This window comes from Rhamphochromis longiceps, linkage group LG4, assembly GCF_057381845.1.
Source record: "Rhamphochromis longiceps isolate RC_006_pf linkage group LG4, R_longiceps_female_GT1.1, whole genome shotgun sequence".
Classification (NCBI taxonomy): Eukaryota; Metazoa; Chordata; class Actinopteri; order Cichliformes; family Cichlidae; genus Rhamphochromis; species Rhamphochromis longiceps.
The window spans coordinates 34426448-34450510 of NC_140560.1; the positions used below are offsets into that span (position 1 = coordinate 34426448).

The following is a 24063-nucleotide window of genomic DNA, read 5'->3' on the forward strand; positions in this document are numbered from 1 at the left end:
CCCCTTGCAGGGTGTGGGGGCTCTCGGGTCTCTGGGTCCAGGGCTCAGTCTGCTCTGGCTTAGCCGGCTGCTTGTGGAGCCTGCAGGCTCGTCGTCACTGCTGCCCACCGTGGCTTCTGGGTGACCATCGTCCGGAGCTCTCCTCCTTTTCCAGGTGGGTGGCGTGATCGCCCCTGCGGTGGTCCTCCTTGGGATTTCGTGCTCTGAGGGGGCCTGTAGATGTCAGGGACCCGGGTCTCCTCCATGCCTGCTTCATGTCCTGGGGGGCAGGGCTGTGGCTCCCTACACCCACTATCAAACACTTACATGGAGAAACCTTATGAATACAAGCGCACTCACACACACAGGTTTGCAAACAAGTACTCACAGACACTCACTATCTTGGTCAGCTGCTGCCTCGAAACATATCATGCATCATTAATACCATGTGCTGCTCAGTAACATTTAATATTTATTATTTACTGTTACTCGTGGTTGTGTTGGTTGTTGCTATGGTTTCCTTGCTGTGTTGTTTTCGTTTTGTTTTTTGTTTTTTTAAGCAGGTGTTGAAGCAGATTTTCAGTCTTTTATTTCTTTCTTTATCCCTCTTCTCTATTTTTCTCTCCCTCTCCTTCTGTTCTCTCCCCAACTTCTCTTTCCTTATTCTGTTCGGTCCTGTGCGTTCTGATAAAAATCTAATAAACTATGACTATGAAGTCGACCTTTCTTGGCCTTCAGACAAGAATTCTGATTGCGGCAGTGCCGGACAGGACAGCAAAACCAAGAATAAAAAGTTTATATATTTTTCAGTTTGGTAAAAATTTCTATTACATTTAACATTTTATTACTGTCTTGTTATTGTACTTTCTGTACTGGTTTTCCTAAATATTGCTAATGACATATTCCCTCCATTCAATAACAATCAAAAAGACTAAAACTAAGAGTGAAAATTTAAAATAAATAAATAAATAAACCTAAACATGTTCAAACAATCTAAACTGAACATAAACAAAAAAAAATCCAATCTGGAAACCAACAGAAACTAAACTGAACTGAAAGCAAAAAGTCAAAATAGAATAAAAATAAAAAGTAATTAGAAAATACAAAACTATAATAACTCCGAAGCAAAGGTTCCCAAATGGTGTGTTTTGGGATTTTGCACAAAAAGTAAGGAATTAAATCTTAAATGTTCTATATCAGAACACATCACCAGGCCCTGATTAGTAGTGATGAGGGGGAAAAAACAAAAACATCTATTCACGTCCACTTATCATTATCAGGTTTGCAGAGGAGCTGGAGTCTATCACAGCTGCCACAGGGTGACAGACATGGTACACCCTGAACAGGTCACCAGTCTAACATAAAGAGACACACAACCATTCACACTTATGGGAAATTCAGAGTTACCACTTAACCTAACCTCACTAACTGCGTGTCTTTGGACTGTGGGAGGAAGCAGGAGCACCCGACGAGAACTGACGCAAACACGACAAACATGGAAACTTCACAGACGGTGGAGTCAAACTCAGGACCTTCTTGTTGTAAGGCAACAGTGCTAACCACGATGCCACCATGCTGGTACACAAAAGCACCTAAAGAAAAAAAAAACTGTCTGGAGATATTACTGCAAAAGCTTCCTGTTTCCACACATGTTATCTTAGTCACCTAGAAACCAAACATCGCTTCTCATCCCTGGCCTAAAGTAAGAGAGCACCGGATCTTAACGAGACGCAGAGCCTGTGTGAAAGTTTCTGATACAGAAATGGATGCATGTTACATTAGCGGTGCTCTCTGCAAACTAAAAAGTGTCGTTGGTACCCTGCTCAAAAATCCCTTCATCTGATGGTTCAGATAAAACTGTCACTGATGTCATTCCACAAGACATGGGGGTTGTTTTCTGCAGCTATAAATAGATGCTGTCCTGCTACTCTTCAGTGAGCTTTCTTTAGAGAAAAAGCTTTGAGTGACTCTGGATAACAAATGGATATCAGACAGTGAACTTTCTCTTACATCAAAGACACAGATGTTTGGATTTATTGAGTATTTTACTTTTTTCTATGTTATGGTCTATGAGCAAATTTTCATTTTTTTTTATTAAGTTATGTTGTCAGAAATGTGATATTGGGTTTATTTGTATTGAGTTGGGCTGTTTTCATCTCCACTTCCAGGTGCCATAGCTGTACAACAAGCTACTGACAGGATCACCTTCAACCACCACAACTACCTGCTTGTTATACACACATGAATTTTTGTAAGAAAAAATAAAGTATATAAGTGTCTTTTTTTTTTAATTCCAGAAGTCTCAAAGTCAGTGGGGAAGTTTTAAATGAGTTCTTTGTTCCTTGCATCAAAAAAGTAAAACGAGTGCAATTTCTTTGTCTTTAATAGGGATTTTATTTTGAAGGGCAACTCTCCTTAACTGCCCATATGGAAAAGAAATAGTAAAAACATATGATTTACTCATGAAAGTGGCCACTTTCTCATTACTTTCATATTTTTTTTTTAGTAAGTATACAAAACATTCAAGTTTCATTATATAATTTTTCAAGGGATCTTATATGTGTTTTCACTCTTGTATGCTTTTCATACAAGTTTCATACAAGACAGATAAAAACTTTATAAGATTTATATATATCTTTTCCATATGAGTGTACTTCTGGAGTTTTGGTTAACGTTAAGCAGGTGGACAATAATTCAAGTACATCTGCCATGATTTCTATTATTTTCTGTCAGGTTTTGTCTTCCATTGGTTCATGTTCACATTAACCTTGTGAATATGAACTTTTTCATCTCTGGCTGTGAGCACCAAAGCCCCACCTGCTTGCAAACCCACTTGTTTGCGAGAGACAACCAATCAGAAGAAAGTTAGCTTAAAGTGAAGCCTTAAAAGCAACTGAATGTAACTTCCTGTGTTTAAAACACATTTAAAGCTTTCGAAATTAATTAAAACAGCCAAAAAAATTTAAAGAAACAACCTCGGTCATGATTTCCATATCGTGTTTGTACTGTGCTGAAGACAAATCGACTAAAGTTAAATATTGTAGGGCTGTCTGCATGTCGAACTGTGTAAATGTGTGAAAAAAGCGCTGGTGTGAATGTGTGCTCAAACTGTAAACAGTGCATTTGCAAATTTGAACCACAAGAGGTACAGTGGGTGATTGTAGCATCCAGTCAGCCATAAGAGGAAGAGGAAATACTGACGGAGAGGAAGACGTTGTAGAACAGCTATTTAAACCACAGCTGAAGGACTCGGGAAGCGACTTTTGTCGCCGCCAGCACAGAGTCTGGGAAATTAACGATAAAAAAATGCAGCAACAGTTTATGTTTGCTATGTTAGCTTTTTGTAGATATGTGATTCACAAGGAATATTGTTCGCTCGATTAGTCTTTTCTTCTTTTTATCGTTAAAGACTCGGTTATACAGCAGGGCCTTATAAATGTAATTATAGGTTTTACTGCATCTTTAATATTCTGAACCTCAGTTTTGTTCTGTTAACTTTCACATTTTTAGTTTTTTTTTATATTATTCTTAACAACGGCATTTTATTTATTTTGTATTGACGTTACACTTGGGTCTTACACGGCCTAGTTTAAATGGATGTGCAAATCATTTTTATAATTTTTACTACGACTCTAAAACGATATGTGACGTTATTAATGTTGGTTAAATGTGATTCATTAAAAACTTTCTAGTAAAACACTGCCCACTAGTGGTGAGAGTTTAATACAATACAAAAAATACAAAAATGTATCTTTAAAGGGGGAGGAGTTAAAATGGCTCATTTCAGGGCTGGTAGCTGCACCAAAGCCCAGTAAGAGATAAAAAATAAAGATTATTTTGATTTGTGAATCATGCAGAGACCAACTCCAAGAATAAAACATTAAATTTTACATAAAATAAATAAAAACTCACCTTTAAAACGATAGAAATACCCAAATGAATATCAGGAATATCACAGGTAAAATGTGATAAGATAAAAACCCCACAGAAAGCCCTCGTTATGAGTGAGCATCATTTAAACATGAAGGTGGTGATAAAAAAAAGTTTATTTAAAAAGTCAATAACATTTTTTGATAAAAATGTGTCAAAAGTGAGCAGACAGTCCATTCATCAGCAGCCTGGCCAGCAAGCATTCAGACAACATGCTTACTGACACGTCATGATACAAACAACATCCTCAGGCATCATTTGCAGCATTTCCTGTGTGCCAGGTGAACATGTGGGAGCTGTAGGAAGTTCCTGCAGGTGTCTCTGCTCCTTTGTAAATAAAGCTGCACTGCCCCAGTCCTCTGGTAGGAGGCTGACACGCAGCACATACAGAAGCCTGCTGGTTCACGTTCAGAAACCCATCAAGAGCTGACGCAGCCGCAGATCGAGTCTGAACGCACGCAGGCGTTTTAAAATCATCGCCTGTGGCGTTTCCTTACAGCTGCTCTGTGTAGTTTGCGGGAAACAGCCCAGTCGATCCTCTCAGCCTGCCTTTCCACCACGACGCATCGGAGTTATCCAGCACGTCGATGATGTCGCCGGCGGAAAATTCGAGCTCGTCGTCTTCCTCTGCGGTGAATTTGTAGAGTGCCCTCACCTGCAGCGTGGATGGTCTCTGCAGATGGAAACCAAACAGTGATCAATACCTGACAGACACAGCTGTAGCTGTGAGAGTCCTTTACTGGACTGCTTTTTGTGACTTCTGCATTTTAACATTAGCTAAAAAGTCATATTCTGTAACTTGTCTTTAGCAGCCACACATCCCATACAGTGACATGAGCCTTTAAAGTTTACCCAAAATGCACTTTTTAAAAACATTTTCCACTGAATTACCAGAAAACAGATCAAACATCCAGACTGCCAAATACTTCTGTTTCTGTTCCTCTACATCTCAGACAGTGCAGTTTATTGAAACTATGATATATCCGGATACCGATACTCAAAGTTTGTTATTCAAAAATAAGCAAAGTGTGGCTTCAGACTGCGACACTTTGAGTGGGTGTAAATTGATTTGACTGCAGTTTTTAATAGAGCTTAAACGTGTTTTTCACTTCTGTGTAAAGGCAGTTCTGAAAAAGAACATTTTCTCAGGACAAAGCAGAGTACATTCACAACGACTGCACAGGATTTAAGGGGGTAAGTGGCTGCCAGGAGCGGCTAATCAAACGCTCCTGATTTACTGATCATTGGCGAAGCACAACACTTCAAAGAAAGCAGAGATTTTGGCTGCTGGTCTGAAATATGCAGGTGTGTGCACGGACTTCCCCCTGAGGTCAGCAGTGCTCAGAGAAACAGCTAAGAGCCCAAGAGGCTACATCTTAGACTTTACATGTATCAATTAGCATATTAAAGGTCAAAGTTCACAACAGCACAATTAGAAAAAGACTGAACAAGTGTGGATTGTTTGGAAGGGATGCCAGAAGAAAGACTTTTCATGGCACCATGGCTTAAGTTTGCAAAGTTATATTTGAACAAACAACAAGACATCCATTGTACAGATAAGGCTAAAGTGGAGATGTTTGACCATGATGCACAAAACCAAACACGTTATCGGCACAAACATCTCCTCTGAAGTATCCTCAAGTCAAATGTGATGCTGCCTGATAGCTAAAGCTTGGCTCAAACTGAGTCACGCAATGACATGGCTGTGTGAATAGCTGAAAGAGAAGAACCGAGGTGCTGCAACCGCCCAGTCAAAGTCAAAGTCCAGACCTCCCCCTGACTGAAATGTGGTGCAACCTTACAGGAGAAGCTGTGCATAAATGAATGCCTGCAAACCTCAATGAACTGAAGCAACTCTGTAAAGACGAGTGGGCTTAATTTTCTCCGCAGCGATGTGAGAGACCGATAAAGTTATACCGAAAACAACAATTCAAGTCGCTGCTGCTAAAGATGGCTCTGCAAGCTCAGTTTTTCACACAACTGTTTATATTTGTCACCATTTATTCCGAGTACTGAGATATGTGTTCCTAGCAGTCATTATTTTTATTAAAATCTTAAAGCTGTGATCTAGTTCGTTTCATGTTGTCTTATTGGAAGTTTAGAATAAACGCTGATGTCACCCGGCTGAACGCAGTGTATCAACATGATGTTAGCTGGTCTACAGTTTCCTGTGTTTACCACAGCCAGTAAGCATCAAAGCGTGGCGGGGCTGACCTGAGGCAGAGGCAAGGTTTCAGAGGTGCGTCTCAGAGGCTGAGCCGAAGTAGAAGGACTGTTTCTTCCTGTGTGGCCGATCGTATGCGCTCGCGCCTCCAGCTCGGGTCTTCTGCCCTTAAAGCAGAGAGCAACACACACGTTACGTTCCTGCTTTTGCTTATTGTACAACACAGAACAATGAGCCGAAACGTTACGACCACCCCCGCCTAAAATAGCTTGGTCTCGACTCTTTAAAGGCAAATTAGATTTTGCTTTTCTGTTTCCTGCACTTGGTTTAAAGTTCTGAACCTATTGTTATCTTTGTGGCTAAAACCTTTGCACATTATTTGCTATCAGAGACTTCAGAGCTGAGAGGAAGAAAAGCTGTAGCTCATACCATCGAGCTGGTACTCTGGTCTGAAGATCGGCGTGGAGCCGTATTGAAAGCTGGTGTTGTACGTTGCTCAGGCAAACTCCCCCTCTTCACCTGCAGGAAGGAAGCCGACAGGAAGAAGATAAGATGCAGTTTTTATTTCTATTTATGTTCAGAAATCTAACTTTTTTCATCTTATGCATGATTGATTTTTACAGTGAAAGAGACTTCAAAACAAGAACAACCGCAGGTAATGTAATATGGGTCTGCGTTTAAGCTCCTAAAATAGACTGAAGCAGAAAAGTGCATCTTTATACCTTCATGGAACATCATAAATACAAATTAACAAGTTCTTACAACCAGAACGCCCAGTTTTACCATGAGCTGCTTTCAAATGTGATTGTTTTCAAAGTAAAACACAAACAAGTGCATTACATTCTCAAAAGTATCCCAAAATTTATTGATCTCATCGGTTTCCTTCATCGTAGGACCCAACATTACTGAGCTTTCAGTGTAGACGTGAGTGGGTGATCAATGAAGAACTTATTACCAAAGGTTAAACTAACATCCAGCTAACATTTTTTGGTTTCCCTTTCAGTTCAACTCAATTCACTTTTATTTATTTGGCACCAAATCACAACAACACTTGCATCAGGGCAACTGTTGTTGTATGTGTAATGCGTAATTTTTGTCCAAAATGTATCATTCTTTATTAGATAAACTTCCTTAACTGCTTTATAACACAAATATCTAATGAGCCAATCACATGGCAACAAGTGCATGTAGACAACCTGCTGAGGTTCAAACAGAGCATCAGAATATAGTTTGTTGATGTCAGAGGTCAGAGAGGAATGACCAGACTGATTCAAGCTGACAGAAAGACAACAGCAATTAAAATCACCACTCATAACAAAAAAGCATCTCTGAATGCAAAACACTGCAAACCTTGAAACAGTTGGGATTTAGCTGCAGAAGACCACATCACTGCACGCCGCTGCTGTCAGCCAAAAACACGAAACTAAGGCTACGATTTACATGGGCTCACCAACATTTGACACTTAAAGAAAAACTGTGCCCGGTCGAATGAGTTCTGATTTCTGCTGCAATATCCTGATGGTAGGGTCAAACCTGAAAGCATGGATCCATCCTGCCTCGTATCAAGGGTTCAGGCTGGTGGTGATGATGATTTTTATGGCACACTTTTGGGCCCCTTGGTACCAACTGAGCATCGTTTAAACACCACAGTCCTCTTGAGTATTTTGCTGACCCTGTCCATCCCTTTGTGACCACAGCCTACCCGTCTTCTGATGGCTGCTTCCTGCAGGGTAACGCGCTAAAGCTCAAATCATCTCAAAGTCTAATCGAGCACCTTTGGGATGTGATGGAACTAAAGATTTGCATCATGGATGCACAGCTGACAAATGTGCAGCAGCTGTGTGATGCTATCATGTCAACATGCAGCGAAATGTTTGACGGCGTCCAACCCAGGACTCGGAAATGTGTATGTCCACATATTTTCGTATTTAAAAAAAAAAACCTCTACCAACAGAAAGACGCAGAATTCAAAGACTCGAATAAGACACGTAGACGTTTGCGTGGCGCTTTTAGTTTCTCAGGATTTTTACAGTTTCCCTCCATCACTTTGATGTGCTCACATTAAACCACCTTCTTAGCTTTCATTTCCTCTTCACACTCTTTTACATGATCAGTCAAGGGGGGCAACTGGTCACAGTTCTGCTTTTTATCAGTTAATCATAAACTAAAAACATACTCTATTATTTTCATGTATTTCCTGCTCGCTCTCTGCCTGAACAGGCTTAAAACATTACAGCTTTCCTACAGCTTAGCTTTAGTGATAAAGTGATCATTCTGCTTTTTTCAGTGGCTTCAGATAATCCTCCTCGCATGTTCGTTCACATTCAGGTGCCTCACTTTTACAGCATCTCTTCAACATTAACAGGCCTCTATTAATAATAGGGAGGGAGGCATTGTGAAACTGAGCACATTTATATCTCTGATTCAGTCTCAGTTTCACACCTAACACAGTGGCTTAAGTGGTTAAGAAAGAGGCTTGAACCAAAGCAGCAAATTCTAGAGCGCAACTATGAAGTCTGTGCATCAAAACTGCAATTCCTCTAATGGCCAGTTAAGGCTGCCCCCAAATGTGGGTCCCCATAGAGTCCCATGTCAACAAGTCCAGCTTTAGAAGAAATAAACATTTTACAGAGTGGTCAATAAAACAGTTTTGGTCTTTGTGGATAGTTTCTCCATGATACCAACTGTGCATTCAAAGGTAGTTAGTGTTTAAAATTAGCTATAGCTGCCGAGCTACAGTATGGTGTCGTTGCCTTTTGGAACATTTCTACAGGAAATAATGTGAGGCTCAGTTAGGACAAGAGAAATTCTCATATTTTATTTGCCTTAGCACAATTAGCTCATATTTTATTAGCCTTAACACAATTAGCAGGTACCTCTGAGTCCAATTTACTAGCATAACAAACTCATATGTCCAAATATAGAAACCTCTGGCTCCAAAAAACGAGCATGACCGCATCCAGCACACTAACGCTGAGATTTCTAAATGTCAGCTCTGTAACCTTCATGTGTCATCATGTTTTATACACAGTCTATGATTTGAAGCCAGTTGGGGACCCATGTGTGTAGAGCTCTGTCTGCACAGTTTCGTTTTTAGGCTTTTCCAACTTATCCTACCATCGAAAAACAAAAGCATGCTAGGTTATCGTTGCCCATCTTGCACCAGGACTTCACCAGGAGTTCTTCTAAAGGTCAAGAGGTTTAATAGAAGAGTTCAAAAGCTTCTCTGCAATCAACATGTAAAAATGTTCTTTTGGAAAATGTCATCGTTGGAGTGTTTGGCATTTAGATCATCATCATGGGTTATCGGTTTTATCAGTTATCAGTCATGTTTTCAGTCTATTAAAGACTAATTTTCCCTGATTTTGCAGAGCTGGCTTCAAATAGTCTTTGTTAAAAATGTTCTCAGTATGACTAGAAAAAAAATTCTCATTACACTGAAATTTAACACGTCATCTTTTTGCCTGACACCTGAAATGTGGTTTGACCTTCTGCAATACCACAGAAACTGTCACATCATTTATCCCATTATCTCTGTGTGACACATTACTGTATGTTTGCTGCAAAATGTAAAATTTATAATCAGGTTTTGATTTCTGTAGATATGCTCGAGGCGTTACCGGCTGGGATGGGGAGGGGAACCCTTTGCTGTCGTTGAGGCTGCCATCGTTGAGGTAAATCACCCTGCTTTTAGAGATGGTGTTGGTTTTGTAGAACTCCACCAGCTTGTTGAGGGAGGTGAACTTCTCCTGCCACAGGAAGTACTGGCCTTTGTTGTCCCTCATCACTCTGAAGTGCTGGACGTCATTCTCATGTCTGAGGAGAAGAGATAAAGATTACATCTTTACTATCCATGGCCCACAGACTAAATAACTACTAAATGACAAAAGGTCATTTTTAATTACACAACACTATGTGGATAACATTTCAGGGTCAGAACTAACCGCTTTGTAAAGCGCTTTGAGTGCCTTGAAAAGCGCTATATAAAGCCAATCCATTAAAACATCAGTTTTTCGCCCCTCATACAGCTTCAGTCTGGCTATACTTTTACACTAATTTGACGAATCGCATCCATCACATCTACTTCTGTCCAGATTTATATGCAGCAAAGACCAAACTGAAGTAAATCAGGTCTTAAAACTGGATTAGAGACAAAGGCTGAAAGGTCTCTCCTTGATCATATCAGACTTCCAAATTGAAACAAATGTGTGATTGTGTAAATGATGTTAACTGAAATAAAATTGAGTAAACAGAGTCTTTCGTGGCCCTTTATTATAGAGAGAAAACCTTGATGTACTAATCCTGGTCAGAAGCTCTTATAAAACAGTGCCCTGAAAGAAGGAGTTGAAATTTGTTTAATTTCTTGAGGTTTTTTTCTGCTTCTCATTCTTTTCTAAAGGGAGTGCGCAAGAACATCTACATAACAGACGACTCCCTGTTTCCTTCATCCCACTGGTTCCTCTGTCCTTATCTGGATTGTCCTCTGCTGGTCGATGCACAAAACTACAACATCAAACAAAAACTCCCTCAGCACATAACTGGGTCAATTTATATAGTGTAAAAAAAGTAAATCTACTCAAGGCACATAACAGGCCTAAGAGCACTTGAAGTGTGGATATTATTTATTTAAAGTGTGACCAGAGTTTTCACCACTATGAATCATACGGTACTGTATGTACAGTGCTTGTGATGTGTTGCTTCGAGCAAATGACAACAAAAATTCAGCCAACACCCAGGAAGCAGCCAATTTATAGTGTAAAACTACCACCCAACTATACAGAGGTCATACAGAGATCTACAGCTGAAGTCCCCTAAACTTCAGTTTCTTTCCAAATTATGTTTGGATGACTAAAGCTGAGGCACGGTGGTGTTAGCATCATGCTCTGGTGCTAATTTAATGCCAATGGTACATTGCACAACATGGATGTAATAATGAACTTAACTACTATACAGTTAAAACGTGGGCAAGATTGAGTGCTCCAAGAGAACAATGATCCCAGACACACATTTAAACTGGTTTTGGAACAAATTTGAAGAAACTCTTTCAATTCTTCGAAGAACAATGGTCAAATATCCAGAAATAATTATGCCAGAAGCTACGAAAAGAGTCTGGTCGAGGTGCAACTTGCTAAATGAGATTAAACCAAACATTAGTGTGGCTGAATGTCCCTGTAAGTATACTTTTGAGTCTGTGTGGATTGGAGAAAATCAACAATAAACTTAAACTTGTGCACCCAAATCACATTTATTACAGTTAATAAAGATGTTTCCGGTACAGTTATTCCAACCTGGAAAACGAACAGTTCAAAGAAATCATTAAAAGCCCCAAATCACCAAGACATTGATGCCCGAGCACGAGTGTACGTAAACCTCTGACCACAACATTAAAAACCCATGGACATACTAAAAGACAGCACCTGTTACTGGTTACTGAAAAATTAAAATACACGAGTCTTGAAACCATTTAGGACTGGAGATATTTTGCACGGGTGTTATAAATAACATACGGCACGACAGTCTTTCAAACTGTCCCGGCGGATCCTGTAATCAGAGCGCTAAAAGGAATCATCTGCGCTGGTGGTCTGACAGACAGCGGACACGAGAGGATAAACTGACTTCACCTCTGCCTCGCTTGTTTATTCTGCAGCTGCCTTTGGTGATAAAAAATAAGAACCTCCAGCGAAGGAGGAAAGAGCTCAGAGGGCGTGACACTGCAACGCCAAAATATTAGGGAACTCTAACTGATCTTTTAGTAGATGTTATCACACTTCCAGTTTAAAAACAACCTAATTATTTTCTTAAGCACAAGCACATTAAAATAATTCAAACAATCTAAATGTCAATTTGATGATTTTCTTGACTGTTTTTTTTGGTCTACGGAGTGCACAGACCAGGGGTGTCCAACTGCAGGCATCAAGTGCCAGTGTCCTGCAGGTTTTAGATCTCACCCTGGGTCAACACACCTTTATCAGATGATTAGTTACTTATCAGGCCTCTGGAGAACTTCAAGACCTGTTGAGGAGGTAGCTTAGCTATTTAAAATTAGCTGTGTTGAATCAAAGATGCGTCTAAAACCTGCAGGACACCGGCCCTCGAGGCCTGGAGTTCCTCACCCCTGACATAAATGAAGTACATAGATTTTTTGTGTCATTTTATGCTGGAAAAACTATACAGCAGCCTCACATGAATAACTGTGCAGCCTCAAAAGTGCCAAAATGAAATAAGTAAATACATCACCAAAATATTATTTCATTAAAACTGTAAATAAAAAATGTTTTAAATACATAATGAATTAATTAAATTAATTAAATTAATTCTTAATCCAAATATCAACTGTGTTTACATTTTCAGAAAACTTCCCCTCTGACCTCTCACCTTGAGGTCGAGGTCACTGAGATTCGAACTCAGGTTTTCAGTAGATACACCGATGGTATCAGTCGCTTTAATCTCCAGTTATCGCATTCACAAACTCTGGTGTCCATGTCGCCTAGCTGGCTACCCGCCCACCCAGCAGGGTGACGACAATACGCCATCAGGCTTTTATGGCTGAGGCGTAAAAAGGCGGTAAAGTACTCAGTGAAGCTGTGCACAAGTGTCGCCAAGTGTCAGATGTTATCAACCTGCCGTCTCACTCTGAGCTGTCCTCCAGTCCTGACTGTACTTGTCACGCAGGAACGAGCAAGTATGAAAACTCAAACTCTTTATACTTAGTATGAAACAAACACTGACCAAAAGCAAAGCAAGGCTTTGACTAGAGCAGCTTTAGTCCCGCCCACTGACTTTGGTGCTGCAGTTAAAGATAAATAAATGCATGCAGCACAGCATGCAGTACCATATTAACCACAGTGAATAGGATTTTGACTAAATAAATCCACAATTAATTAATTACACTTTTAATTAACTGTTTGTTTATGTATTTATTTCATTTTGACACTTGTGGTGCTATGTCTATGTTGGATGCACATAAAGCACAGCTCTAAATGATACTCTGTTTTATTTGTGTGTGTTATTCTGATTTATGAGGTTAAGCTACAAAATTAACCTCATATTGTATTGAAATAAGACTTAAGTATTAAATAAGACCTGAAACTAGCAACTGAGACCATGAACCATGTTCACTGGAGTTACAGTTCAAGTGACAAGTATGGTTATTTTTTTCATTAGCTCGTCTTTTCGCAAACAGACGAGTCTCCCTCTGCTGGCTGGGAGAAATAATGCAGATATAACGTACTTTTATATTAATCCGATTGGCCTGTTTCATGGGAACTGTAGTTGGACCAAAGAGACAGTTTTGAAAGTGTATAGCCGGTTATGGTTCAAACCAAAATGGTTACCAGGAGCAGTGGGGGTTGTGGGATAGGTCGCTGTAACACTTTAAGATCCGAAGTATTTGCAAGTCCCTATATAAATCTTCTTTACACAGTGAATACGCATCTGTTTTTAATGACAGTGTGGTCAAACAAACCCTCGGTGTTGTGGCTGGTGCCATCCATTGCAAAATCTTGGTGTTTATTAGTTACCAAAGTTGGAAAAAGGAAGTTTGGTTTCAACTGAAACCCAAGATTCGGCAGTTTTGAATGAGAGTGAAACTGGTCTCTACCACTGTCCATTCACGTGACACTCAAACAGCACACAGAGCTGGAAGTTTAGCTTGAAACCATAAACTATTAATAAAATAGACAGCATCATCACCCACAGGTTTCTGGACATATTATTTTGAGTTACGGTTTTTACAATGTTAGTTTCTTAGACCATATTTAGAAGGTGTGCTGTTAAGTTATCATTTAACAGTATTGGGAGATTGACTCTCACTTGGAGCCAGCCGCTTGGTAGAAACATAACATAAACGAAACTTTAGCATCTTCCCTTCGTTTACATGACACATAAAACCGGTCAATACGAGACACCAGCAGACTTTCACCGCTGAGCCAAATGAAAAACTTTGTGATTGGTTTTTATAGCACAATTTTTATAACACATTACATGGTGCAACTAGTAATTTTTTCTTGAATTAATCATTAAAAATCAAGTAAATGTCAAAGAAGAGCAGAAAGGTAATCAGAAATCCAAAGTGATGTTTTCGATTGTCTCATTTTATCCAAATTCAAAGACGTTCAGTTTACATTTTTAAAGAAAAAGAAGCTAAAACATCAGGTTATGTGATGAGTTCTTGAAAAACAACACCATTTGGTTCTGGATCTGGATCTAGCCCCGTCTGGTCTATATGCGAAACAAATGTAAAAATATTTCTTTACTGTTTTATGAACTAAAAGAATGGATATCCAGTTTGATGCTGGTTGAAGACGCTGACGTACTAATATGCCTAGCATGCTGTCAAAGAGCTGAACAAACAGAATAAGTGACTCGGTAATATTCTATAATTTACTTCCCCTTTAACTGTCAAACCAGATGTTGACTAAGCATAGTTAAACATGCTGAACATCAGCACGTAGGCACGCTAAAGTACGCATTTAGCTTCAGCATAAATATAGCTGTGAGCCAAACTTTAAGACTTCCCATTGCTTTACTCACTTGACAGAAATGGAGAAATCCCCCAGGGAGGTTTGGCACCCTCGGATCAGAAACTCCCCGACAGTTTTGGACTTGAGTATGTCCTCTGCAGCACTGCGACTGGCGTCCTCCTTAAACCACCTGCACACAGAGGCCACAATGCTGCTGGTTATCTAAATTAAGTCACTCACACTCGTGCACAAAGCGGCCAGGAATCGTTACAAAAGTTTAAAACCAAGAATGAACCAATGTTGCTTTAGTCGTTTTTATTTACCCTTTATTCATACCTGTAATCCCACTGAGGCTCAATGTCTCACTCACAACAATAAAAAAGCTAAAATTGCCTAAATCTTTTGGTTTGTTTATACTGCTGCTTTTTTATGTTTGCCCGAGTTAGAGTTATGCTCTGTTTTAGCCAATCAGCCATTGTTTCACAAACAACAAAACCTTTCAAATGGTAAATGGACTGGTTCTTATATAGCGCTTTTCTACTCATCTGAGCACTCAAAGCGCTTTACACAACTTGTGCATTCACCCATTCGCACAAGCACATTTTTCTAAGTGCTTCATAGCTAACATTCACACACATTCATACTCCGATGGATGCATCGGAGAGCAATTTGGGGTTAGTATCTTGCCCAAGGATATTTGGCATGCAGACTAGGGGAAGCCAGGAATTGAACCACCAACCTTCCGATGACCTGCTCTACCACCTGAGCTACAGCAGTCTTTTACACGCCGTTTGGCCTAAACTATCCTGTAAGAATAAATTTCCCTGGGTTAAGCCAAACATTTCGTACAAGAGTTGATGTGAACCCAAGTCTAACCCTACCACAAGCTCTCACAGCAGTTTGCGCAAAAATTATGAAACTTAACTGAATTAATTTGTGTTTCTCGACACTGATTTTAACCGTATTTTCACTTCTTGTCCACCAGGCCCCTCGCTCCGCCTCTGTTGTTTCGTGTCAGTGCGCACACACTGAAGATTTTCCACTCAAAGGGTAAAAGCATTGGCATCGTGAGTCAATTTGCAGCTCACGCCTCAGTTCAAGACCCCCACAAAGAAATGATTTTTACACATCCATTGGATTTTCAAAAGATATCTGTTTGTAGTTCAAGGCTGTAGGTCCCTCTCTTACCCCGGAATCTGGAAATCGATGTAGTTATGTGGTACAAATCCTTCCCGTCCATTCATCTCCGCCTTACACCAATCACCTTCAACGTTTATAATCTGTTCAAAAGCAAAAACAAAACGTGTCAAGCTGGAGGAAATGGAAAACATGCCTTCATTATCTAATCATATACTGACCTTTAGTAAATCACCCTTTCTGAAGCTGAGCTCCTCGTCCTCTGTTGCGATAAAGTCATACTTTCCTGAGGCTTCCATTGAGAAGTTTCAGGGAGGTTTAGAAGAACGTGAAGGAGAAGTGGCAAAGGGCTTTTTCTGCAGGGATGAAGACAAACACCAACACAAGTTATGATTTACAGGTTGTAAAAATACAGCTGACAGCAGTGAAACTTGAACATGCAAACCAGACAACAGCATTTTATTTAAACTGATAGTGTGGTTTGTGTCTGTCGGAAGCCACAAGAGCTCAAGCTGTTGTAAATGTAAATGTTAGTTATTATGCTTCCATCACCATATACTTATGTTTGGACTACAACAGAAACTCTAATGATACGTATTTTATTTTCTAATAGGTTTCAGTGTGCACCCTCTGCCTGGAACCAACCATTCAGTCTTGTAGTGCTGAGGTATTTTTAGCCTTTTGTGCTAATGAACTCAATATTTCTTATGAGACATTTGAAATCACCATCTTGGGCTCTGGTATACTTATACACAGCTCGTAATTTATAGGACATGGAAAGGAAGGACAAGGGAATGACATGCAAGGAGTAAACAGGAACTGGAAAACTTCATTTGTCGTCCATTTTTACATTATGGAGAGACACAGACGCCACTTCTCCATTCCCTGCAGTTTATTTAAACGTATACAGAAAGGATGAGAAGACAGGGGTCGACGCAGTATTCGAGAAAATGCAATTCTCCAACGAAGGAGCTCTAAAACGTGGATCTAATGTTAAGGATCTGAATCCCATGACAGCAGTTATCATCACAGCTGGTTATTTTATTTTCCCACCAACGTGAATAAAACCTTCACTTGTTTGTGGTTACAAAGTGAAGGATGTGGTAAGCTTTCGTGAAAAAGCTGGCTCTATCGTTGCAGCTGTAGAGCACTTTGCAACCTTACACAGTTCTGACAAGAGACACAGAGCTGCATAACACCCGATGCTGATATTAACCTAGCAAACAAATGCCACCTGTTAAACCACACACAGACTTAAAATTAACTTTAACCCTTATAATGGTTTTTATCTTTAATAATGAACAGATGTCTGAAACCTGACTCAAATTCAGATGTAAAAAACTTTAGTTCCTGTTAATTAGACTAGTTATCCCAGGCCAGCGGTACTTTTGCAGGTGCCAGGGAAGTATGTAAAAGCCAATATATAGGAGCTAGGTAACCTGAAGCAACACACAAAAAGGTGTAGCTAAAACAGTGAATAAACAGTTTAAAGTTTACTAGATTAATCATTGTAAATCCTTGGATTAACAGCTAAAGTAATCCAATGAAAGCCAAAGACTGCCAACTACATTTGGCTGATAAAAAACAGGAATTAACATGTTAAGTAGTCAGCTAAAAGTGACGAAAAAGTGTAGCTAAAGTAAGGAATTTAAAAAAAGTACAATTGTTGGATTAAATGCTGAATTAGTTATTTTGAAGTCAAGGATTAACAGCCAAAATAGTCAGATAACAATCCAGGACTAAAAGCTGAATTATTTACCTAAAAGTTGTGATTAATATATGAATTAGACAAAAACTAAACAGGGCTTAACATCTTAATTAGCCATATCAAAATCCCGGATTAGCAGTTGATTTACTCAACAGAACGTCATGGAACAGCTAAAGCATCCCAGTAAAAATCAGGGATTAACTGCTGAATTAATCAGACAGATTCATCAGTTAATTCAAAACACAGGATGGTAATAAGAAGGATAATAACAGATTCGTATAGCACCTTTCAAAAATCCAAGGACACTATACAAACATTTGGTTAAAGTCATGGATTAACAGTTGAATTGTGTTGCATTAAAAATGACAAATTAACAGCTAAATATAAATCACAGATTAACAGTTAAAATATTGAATATTTAATTAGTCGTATCGCAGAGCACAGCGCACAGCGTCATATTATAATAGTTTTATTACACAACACATAACGGTTAGACATGGAAATTGTGAAACAAGGGAGGCGGGGGTCCTGTACTTGGGTGGTAGCTGAGGAGTCACGTGACACATTTCTCAGTGATGTATGCACGTAACAGAATATGCAAACCGTTACGACGTAACTGAAAAAGTAACAGTAAAACATTTGTTGAGCTACAAAGTGCTGTGATGTCACACAAAGCCGCATTAATTTTTGATTATTTTTCACATGAATCGCATGCGTCACACAGTCTTGATAATGTGGATCAGATAACGACAGTATGAGAAAAGAAACAGCATAATTAATCATAGCAACAGATAAAACGAATGCACTAATAACCCAGATTTTAAAAATGGCAAATGATGATTGAAATCAACAAGAGTGCAGAAAAAAAGAGAACTGGTACCGGTGTATTATTTTATCTGTAGGTTTACTTGATCCGAAAAGAAAACAAGTTTTGTGGAATTAATTTACGTCACAAGTAACATTAAAGGTGTCACTAGCTGAAAGTCAAAGGATTTCTCAGTTGGCAGCTTCGGCTCGTCTGTTCTCGCACTTCTTCCTCTCTCTCATACCCTTGGGAGGAGATAAGAGGAAGAGTTGCAAGTGATGGAAAAGTACCCTAAACTTCTTCTCATGTGTTGTTGTATCAGGTCTGTTAGTTCAGTTAATGCCTTGTTTAGTTTTCATCATTTTAAAGACCCTGTTATTGATTTCTTTTTTATAAAATATCTGAATTGTTTTAGATTAAAAGCCTCAGCTTATTACGTCACAACTCACAAGTCATCTTTGCAAGCCTTGCTGCTTAAATGCCAACTGAAAAAGACAAATAACTGCGAGGATAGCAGTAAAAACTGCAAATCCCATTTTAATGATTGAAATGGTTAACTAAAAGCTATGAAACATAAGCTGAAGTCCTTTAAGGATATGGGTAAACAGCTGACATCCATCAACAAAAAATCACAGATTTAGACCTGAAATGATGAGCTTAAGGTTATGGACCAATCCTTGAAAGATTTGGATAAAAACAACAGATTAAATCTTGCAATGGTAGCTACAACACAATCATTCAAACTATGTAATGAATAAGCAGTAATGTGCAAACAGTAAACTAAAATCTATTCTATCTCATTGTGTATTCAGTATCAGTGCGGGTTTAGATTACACAACAGTAACCAAAGGTTGTCAGCTGAAACTGCTAAAAATTGTGAATTACCAGTTGAAAAACTCTTCTTTCAGTAATAAGTAAAGAGTTGCGATGGGTAAAACTCGCAGACAAATAGTTGAAACCTTTGGATTGACAGCTGATCACAGCCACAGATCAGACGAGCGGTGAAACATCTTCAACTTAAACAAGTCCACTCGCTTTCTTTCCAAGCTCCTTAGACTGAAGTTGAAAGATTTCTCTTTTATTATTGGTATTGGGTAAATATTTAAAGTGGCTAAAAAAACAGCAAAAAGTGGACACATAAATATAAACACTGTACCTCTGCTGCTCTGTAGTTCCTGCTGCAAATACAAGCTTGATACTGCCAACTTAAACAGATTTTTTGTTTTAATGAAATATTCGGAACAACACCGACGGTGTGGCACTGTGGGCTGCTTTAATGAACCTGACGTGCTGATTTTGGACAAAAAAATAAAAAAATCTTTTTAATACGAATGGTTAAAAGGATTTTTAAACAGAATAAACCAGGTGAGTTAAGATTAAAGTTAATGAAGGCTCATTTTAGTTAATCAAACTAACTGTCCATTAAAAATAAATAACAGGTGCAATTCGAGCTGTTTTTAAAGCAGGCTGCGGCTTCAGGAAACCCCCTTGTTATGTGCTGCACAGCTGAAACACTGACCAGTATGCAGCCAGGGCTTTGTGGTTAGAGTTTGCTAGTACAGTTTCAAATATGCCTTAAAAGCATTTCTGTACTCTTTTATTTAGACCATCAAAGTTGTCGTCTCTGCTGTATCCAGTTTGGTCATGGTTTACGAGACTGATTCATCTGGGGATTATTTTCTCAATTAGTCTGAATTTATGTGGCCTAAAAATGTTTCAAATGCCATGTTTTGCCAAAAAATCACATTATTTAGTGCTAAAGAGGGAAAAAATAAGCATTTCAGAGCCTCAAACTCAGTACCTCCAGCTGCCACAAGCATTAAATGTTTCCATATCTGAGGCTTAAACTGGATAAATCCCAGCATGTTGTGCTTAAAAATAACACTCGATTGCTGACCTGAATTAGTTTAGAACTTAATTAGTGTCCTTTTCAGCATATCCACCAAGTACTAAAAGCAAACAGAAGGCTGCACGCATTTGTTCAGTGGTACTAGCAACCAACTGCAACTTTCAGAAGCGTCTTTCTCATGTTGATGCACCTGCATCATAAACTGCCTCTGTGCAGCGACCCTTGCAAATGCAAGAGTTCACACCGGTGCTCTGAAACTTCTTAGATTTCACCAGCAGTGCAGAAGTCACTGACATCTTTCTCTGAATTAAAAGTTTCAAAAAGTAAAGCTTTAACTTTGCTGGGATGGTAAATATATCACTGGCTTTTGATCTGTCAGGTATCCTGATGGGTACTGTCATCACAATCATCTTCAGTGACGAGGAAAACAAACAAAATCATTTTTATAATCTAAAATTTTAGGGCAGAAATTTGCTGCTTTAAGCTTATCAGGCGTAGATGTTGGGTCAACACGACTTTCGGACCTTTAAGGTACGTGGGAGATTGATTCATATTTATAATGGTTTTCCTCAGCATTGCTTGTTGTGTGCCCCGTAAATAAAAACGACTTGGGAGAAATTACATGCTGCTCAGAAATCCTTTTTACTTACAGAAAATGCCACTAAAGTACAATTTACGCATTTTTAAAACTGTCGCACATCATGATCAGTGTTTCAAAGGGGTCAAAATGTAAAACATGAATTTGTTAACCCAACATTTGCACCAGTGGATATTAAGGAGTTCAATATGTAGACATGTAGAGAAAGAGCACACAGCGCACAATCGTTACTGGTAGTTAAAGCAAAGAGGACTGCAGAATGGGAAAATTCCAAGTAAAACCAGACACAACAATATTAAAATTGTTCACTAAATCTAGTGTAGAAGCATTATTAGCTAACCCAGGAATATGATCCCTGTAACAGGATGCATCAGATGTATAAGCAGTTGTTCATTTAAGCTCGCTTTTAGTCTTTTTTTTCATCATTTTTAGGAGCCAAAACTAAAAAAAACATCAAAAAAGCTGTTTTGTGTCACTTTCTTTTGCTTTTTATATTAAATAAATGAATGTTTTACATCAAAATTCATATACGTATTTAGATTAAACTCTTTAGCTGAACCGCTTGAATTTTAGTTTCCACTTGGCGCAGTATCTGTTTATCTGAAGCTCGTGAGTAAAATTCAAAATAAATTAGAAAATAAATAAAATGTAAATGTGAAATTTCCCACTCCAAAGTGGCACCTCGGGCCTGTCTAAATTGGGGATGCAGCTTTGATACTAATCCAGTACTGACTGGGTAAACTGGATCATACGTCATAACAAAGCTCTGAGGAAGCTAACAGGTAACAAGGTGCTTCACGCTCGTGACGCCGCCTTTTTTGTATGTTTGCCAAACACGCAAACGTAACCACAAAAGACCTGAGTCACTATTTTTCGCTTGCTGGGAAACTTTTATTGCACTTCCAGTAAAATAACTAGATTGACATGATTTCACCTTAGTTATCTCTGTCTGCTCCACTCCGTGTGCTCTCGCAGCGGCACTGAGAGCAAGGACAGGCCAAACTAGCATGACCATTTAAAACCATTTAAATTCACTAAGCACTCACACTGAGCTAAAATCGGTTTTATATTAGCCCCGTTTCCAGTGAGGACTACAGCTCATTAATGTAACCCTGCTATCAGATGGTAACTGTCATCAGCAGACACCCAAAGTTGAGGTATGATTGTCAGAATGGGAACAGGATAAGGTTGGATTGGTGGATCAATGATTTGGAAAAAAACATCATCAAGTTTATGGAAGTTTAATTAGCTGTAAACACTGTGATTACATTACAACTTCTCTATAAATGTTCTCATTTGTCAACGCTTCATACGTTTGTTGTTTAACCGTTTTTAACTTTTCAAAGGGCCTCTGTGTTTTCCTTTGATGAATTAGCAACTAATACTTAAAAAATGAGAATTTTAATAGCTTTCTTAAAAGCAGAACATGATGCAAAATTGCCTAATACACCTGACGCCACTTTTATGACCCAATAGTAAAAAGCAGTTCAGTTTCAGTTTTATTTGTCATATGCAAGTTAGCACAGGGTCAACATTGCAATGAAATGTGTTTGACGAGCAGCAGTCACTCAGCAGCATGGTACAGTAGAAGAAAATATAATAAAATATAATAAAATAAAATTATTATATATAGCAGCATATATAACTGAATTAACAACTGTTCCTTTCATTTTTCATCTGGATGTTCTGTTGGATTCACATTCCACAATTGAAGAAACAGAATTTATTCCACTTTTAGTCTATTTGTCAAATAGAAAGTGGCTCCTGATGCTCATTCTTTCAACACAGGCTTCATGCAGTGTTTGCAGAGGAGGATGTGACCACCACAGCTCGATTAGAGGAGATGGAACAGGCCTCTAACATGAGGTCTGACCCAACTGCAGCCACAGAAGCAGCTGTTCACAAGTCTGATGAATTAATGTCAGTTATGAACTAAGTACACGCAGGCCCTCTCTTTTTCTCACCAACAATAGCTTTTATAACCACTTCCCCAAAGCTGGGGGTACTCTAAGCATGCAAAATGGGGAACAAACAATCCGATTCAAATAGATCTGAGAAACAGGCAGAAAATGCGAGAAATTCTTACTTCAGGCGTGAAGATCTGCCATGAGTTTACTGGCACTGACGAATAACCAGAAGATGTCAGAGCCTCAAGTGGAGTTCAGCCTTAATTAATGAATTCAACTGAATTTAAAAGGCTGAAAGAACGAGCTGTTGGGTTTTATTTGCGGGAATCTATCTATCTATATTAAATTAAAAGAGACACATTTTGCTTTTCAGCGACTAACATGAGAGATGGAGAAGTGAGAAACTGAGAAAAAGAGGAAGAGCAGTGAGCAGGAGCTGACCTGAGTCTTTTTAACAAACAGCTTTTTCTTTGAATATTTCTGATATTTATTGTGGTTCGGCTTACCTTTCCTCCCCTCTGGAGTCGACTCAAACTTTAGACGAGTTTATTCTAAGCCTGCCCGCTTCTCCCTGCGCAGTTTGAGCGCAGCAGCATATTTTAAACTTTTATTAAATGCAGGAAAAATCTTATTAAAGTCCTGTTTCTGTGCTGAATGAAGTTTCCCCGACGGGTCAGTAGAGTGAATGAAGTCGACTGAGGACGGAAGATAAACACGCTCAGCGTTCGTCTGCAGTCTGCGGTCTTCGCTCTGCTGCTGCAGCTGCACCAAGAGCGACGCCTTCCCTCCAACTTCAGTCCACCTTATCAAAATAAAAGCCACGGGTTCCGCCGTGTCTTCTCTCTGTGTGGTTTTTTATTATTTATTAGAGCCCAACATTAAACCAATGAGCTATTGTTACTATTATTATTATTATTAGTAGTAGTAGTATTTAGTAGTTATCACAGCAGATCATCTGCCTCCTTCACCACGTCCCCGTTTTCCTTCTCTCACCCCAGCCAGTCGCAGCAGATGGCCCCGCCCTCCCTGAGCCTGGTTCTGCCGGAGGTTTCTTCCTGTTAAAACGGACTTTTTCCTTCCACTTTCGCCAAAGTGCTTGCTAATAGGGGGCTCATATGATTATTGGGGTTTTCTCTGTATGTATTATTGTAGGGTTTAATTTACAATATAAAGAGTCTTGAGGCGACTGCTGTTGTGATTTGGCACTGTATCAATAAAATTGAATTGAATTACATCAGTGAATCTTCTCTGTTGTCTTCTCTTTTCCCTCCTGTCTAACAGCTCCAGCTTAAAAATCCAGGATATCCGCTACCCTCCTGTGTACATGTCCAAACCTCCAAAGTTGCCTCCAAACTGTCCGACCTGAGCTGTCCCTCTGATGTTCTAATTTCTGATCATTCCCACTGAAAATATTAACATCTTCAACTCTTCTAAACCTTCCCTTTCACTCTTGCTGTTATTCTTCTGTCACAAATTCCCAGTGAAAATCTTGGCATCATTAAGATTTGGATCAATTATTTATTT

The 24063-nt window shown here is 39.1% G+C and overlaps 1 protein-coding gene across 2 annotated transcripts; it reads right to left on the reverse strand.

Annotated features, from left to right (window-relative positions):
• Positions 1–2569: 2569 nt before the first annotated feature.
• Positions 2570–23312, reverse strand: grap2a (GRB2 related adaptor protein 2a). Of its 2 annotated transcripts, XM_085404704.1 has the most exons (8): positions 23046–23312; positions 15894–16028; positions 15724–15815; positions 14606–14725; positions 9694–9889; positions 6503–6592; positions 6124–6240; positions 2579–4582 (listed from the first exon to the last, which is right to left on the reverse strand). In XM_085404704.1, exons 2-8 carry the CDS (start codon positions 15969–15971, stop codon positions 4403–4405), a joined length of 873 nt encoding a protein of 290 aa, XP_085260830.1. In that variant the 5' UTR covers positions 15972–16028; positions 23046–23312; the 3' UTR covers positions 2579–4402. The 2 variants fall into 2 exon arrangements, with proteins under 2 accessions (XP_085260831.1, XP_085260830.1); XM_085404705.1 differs by lacking the exon at positions 6124–6240 and having other exon boundaries at positions 2570–4582.
• Between the last annotated feature and the right edge of the window lie 751 nt (positions 23313–24063).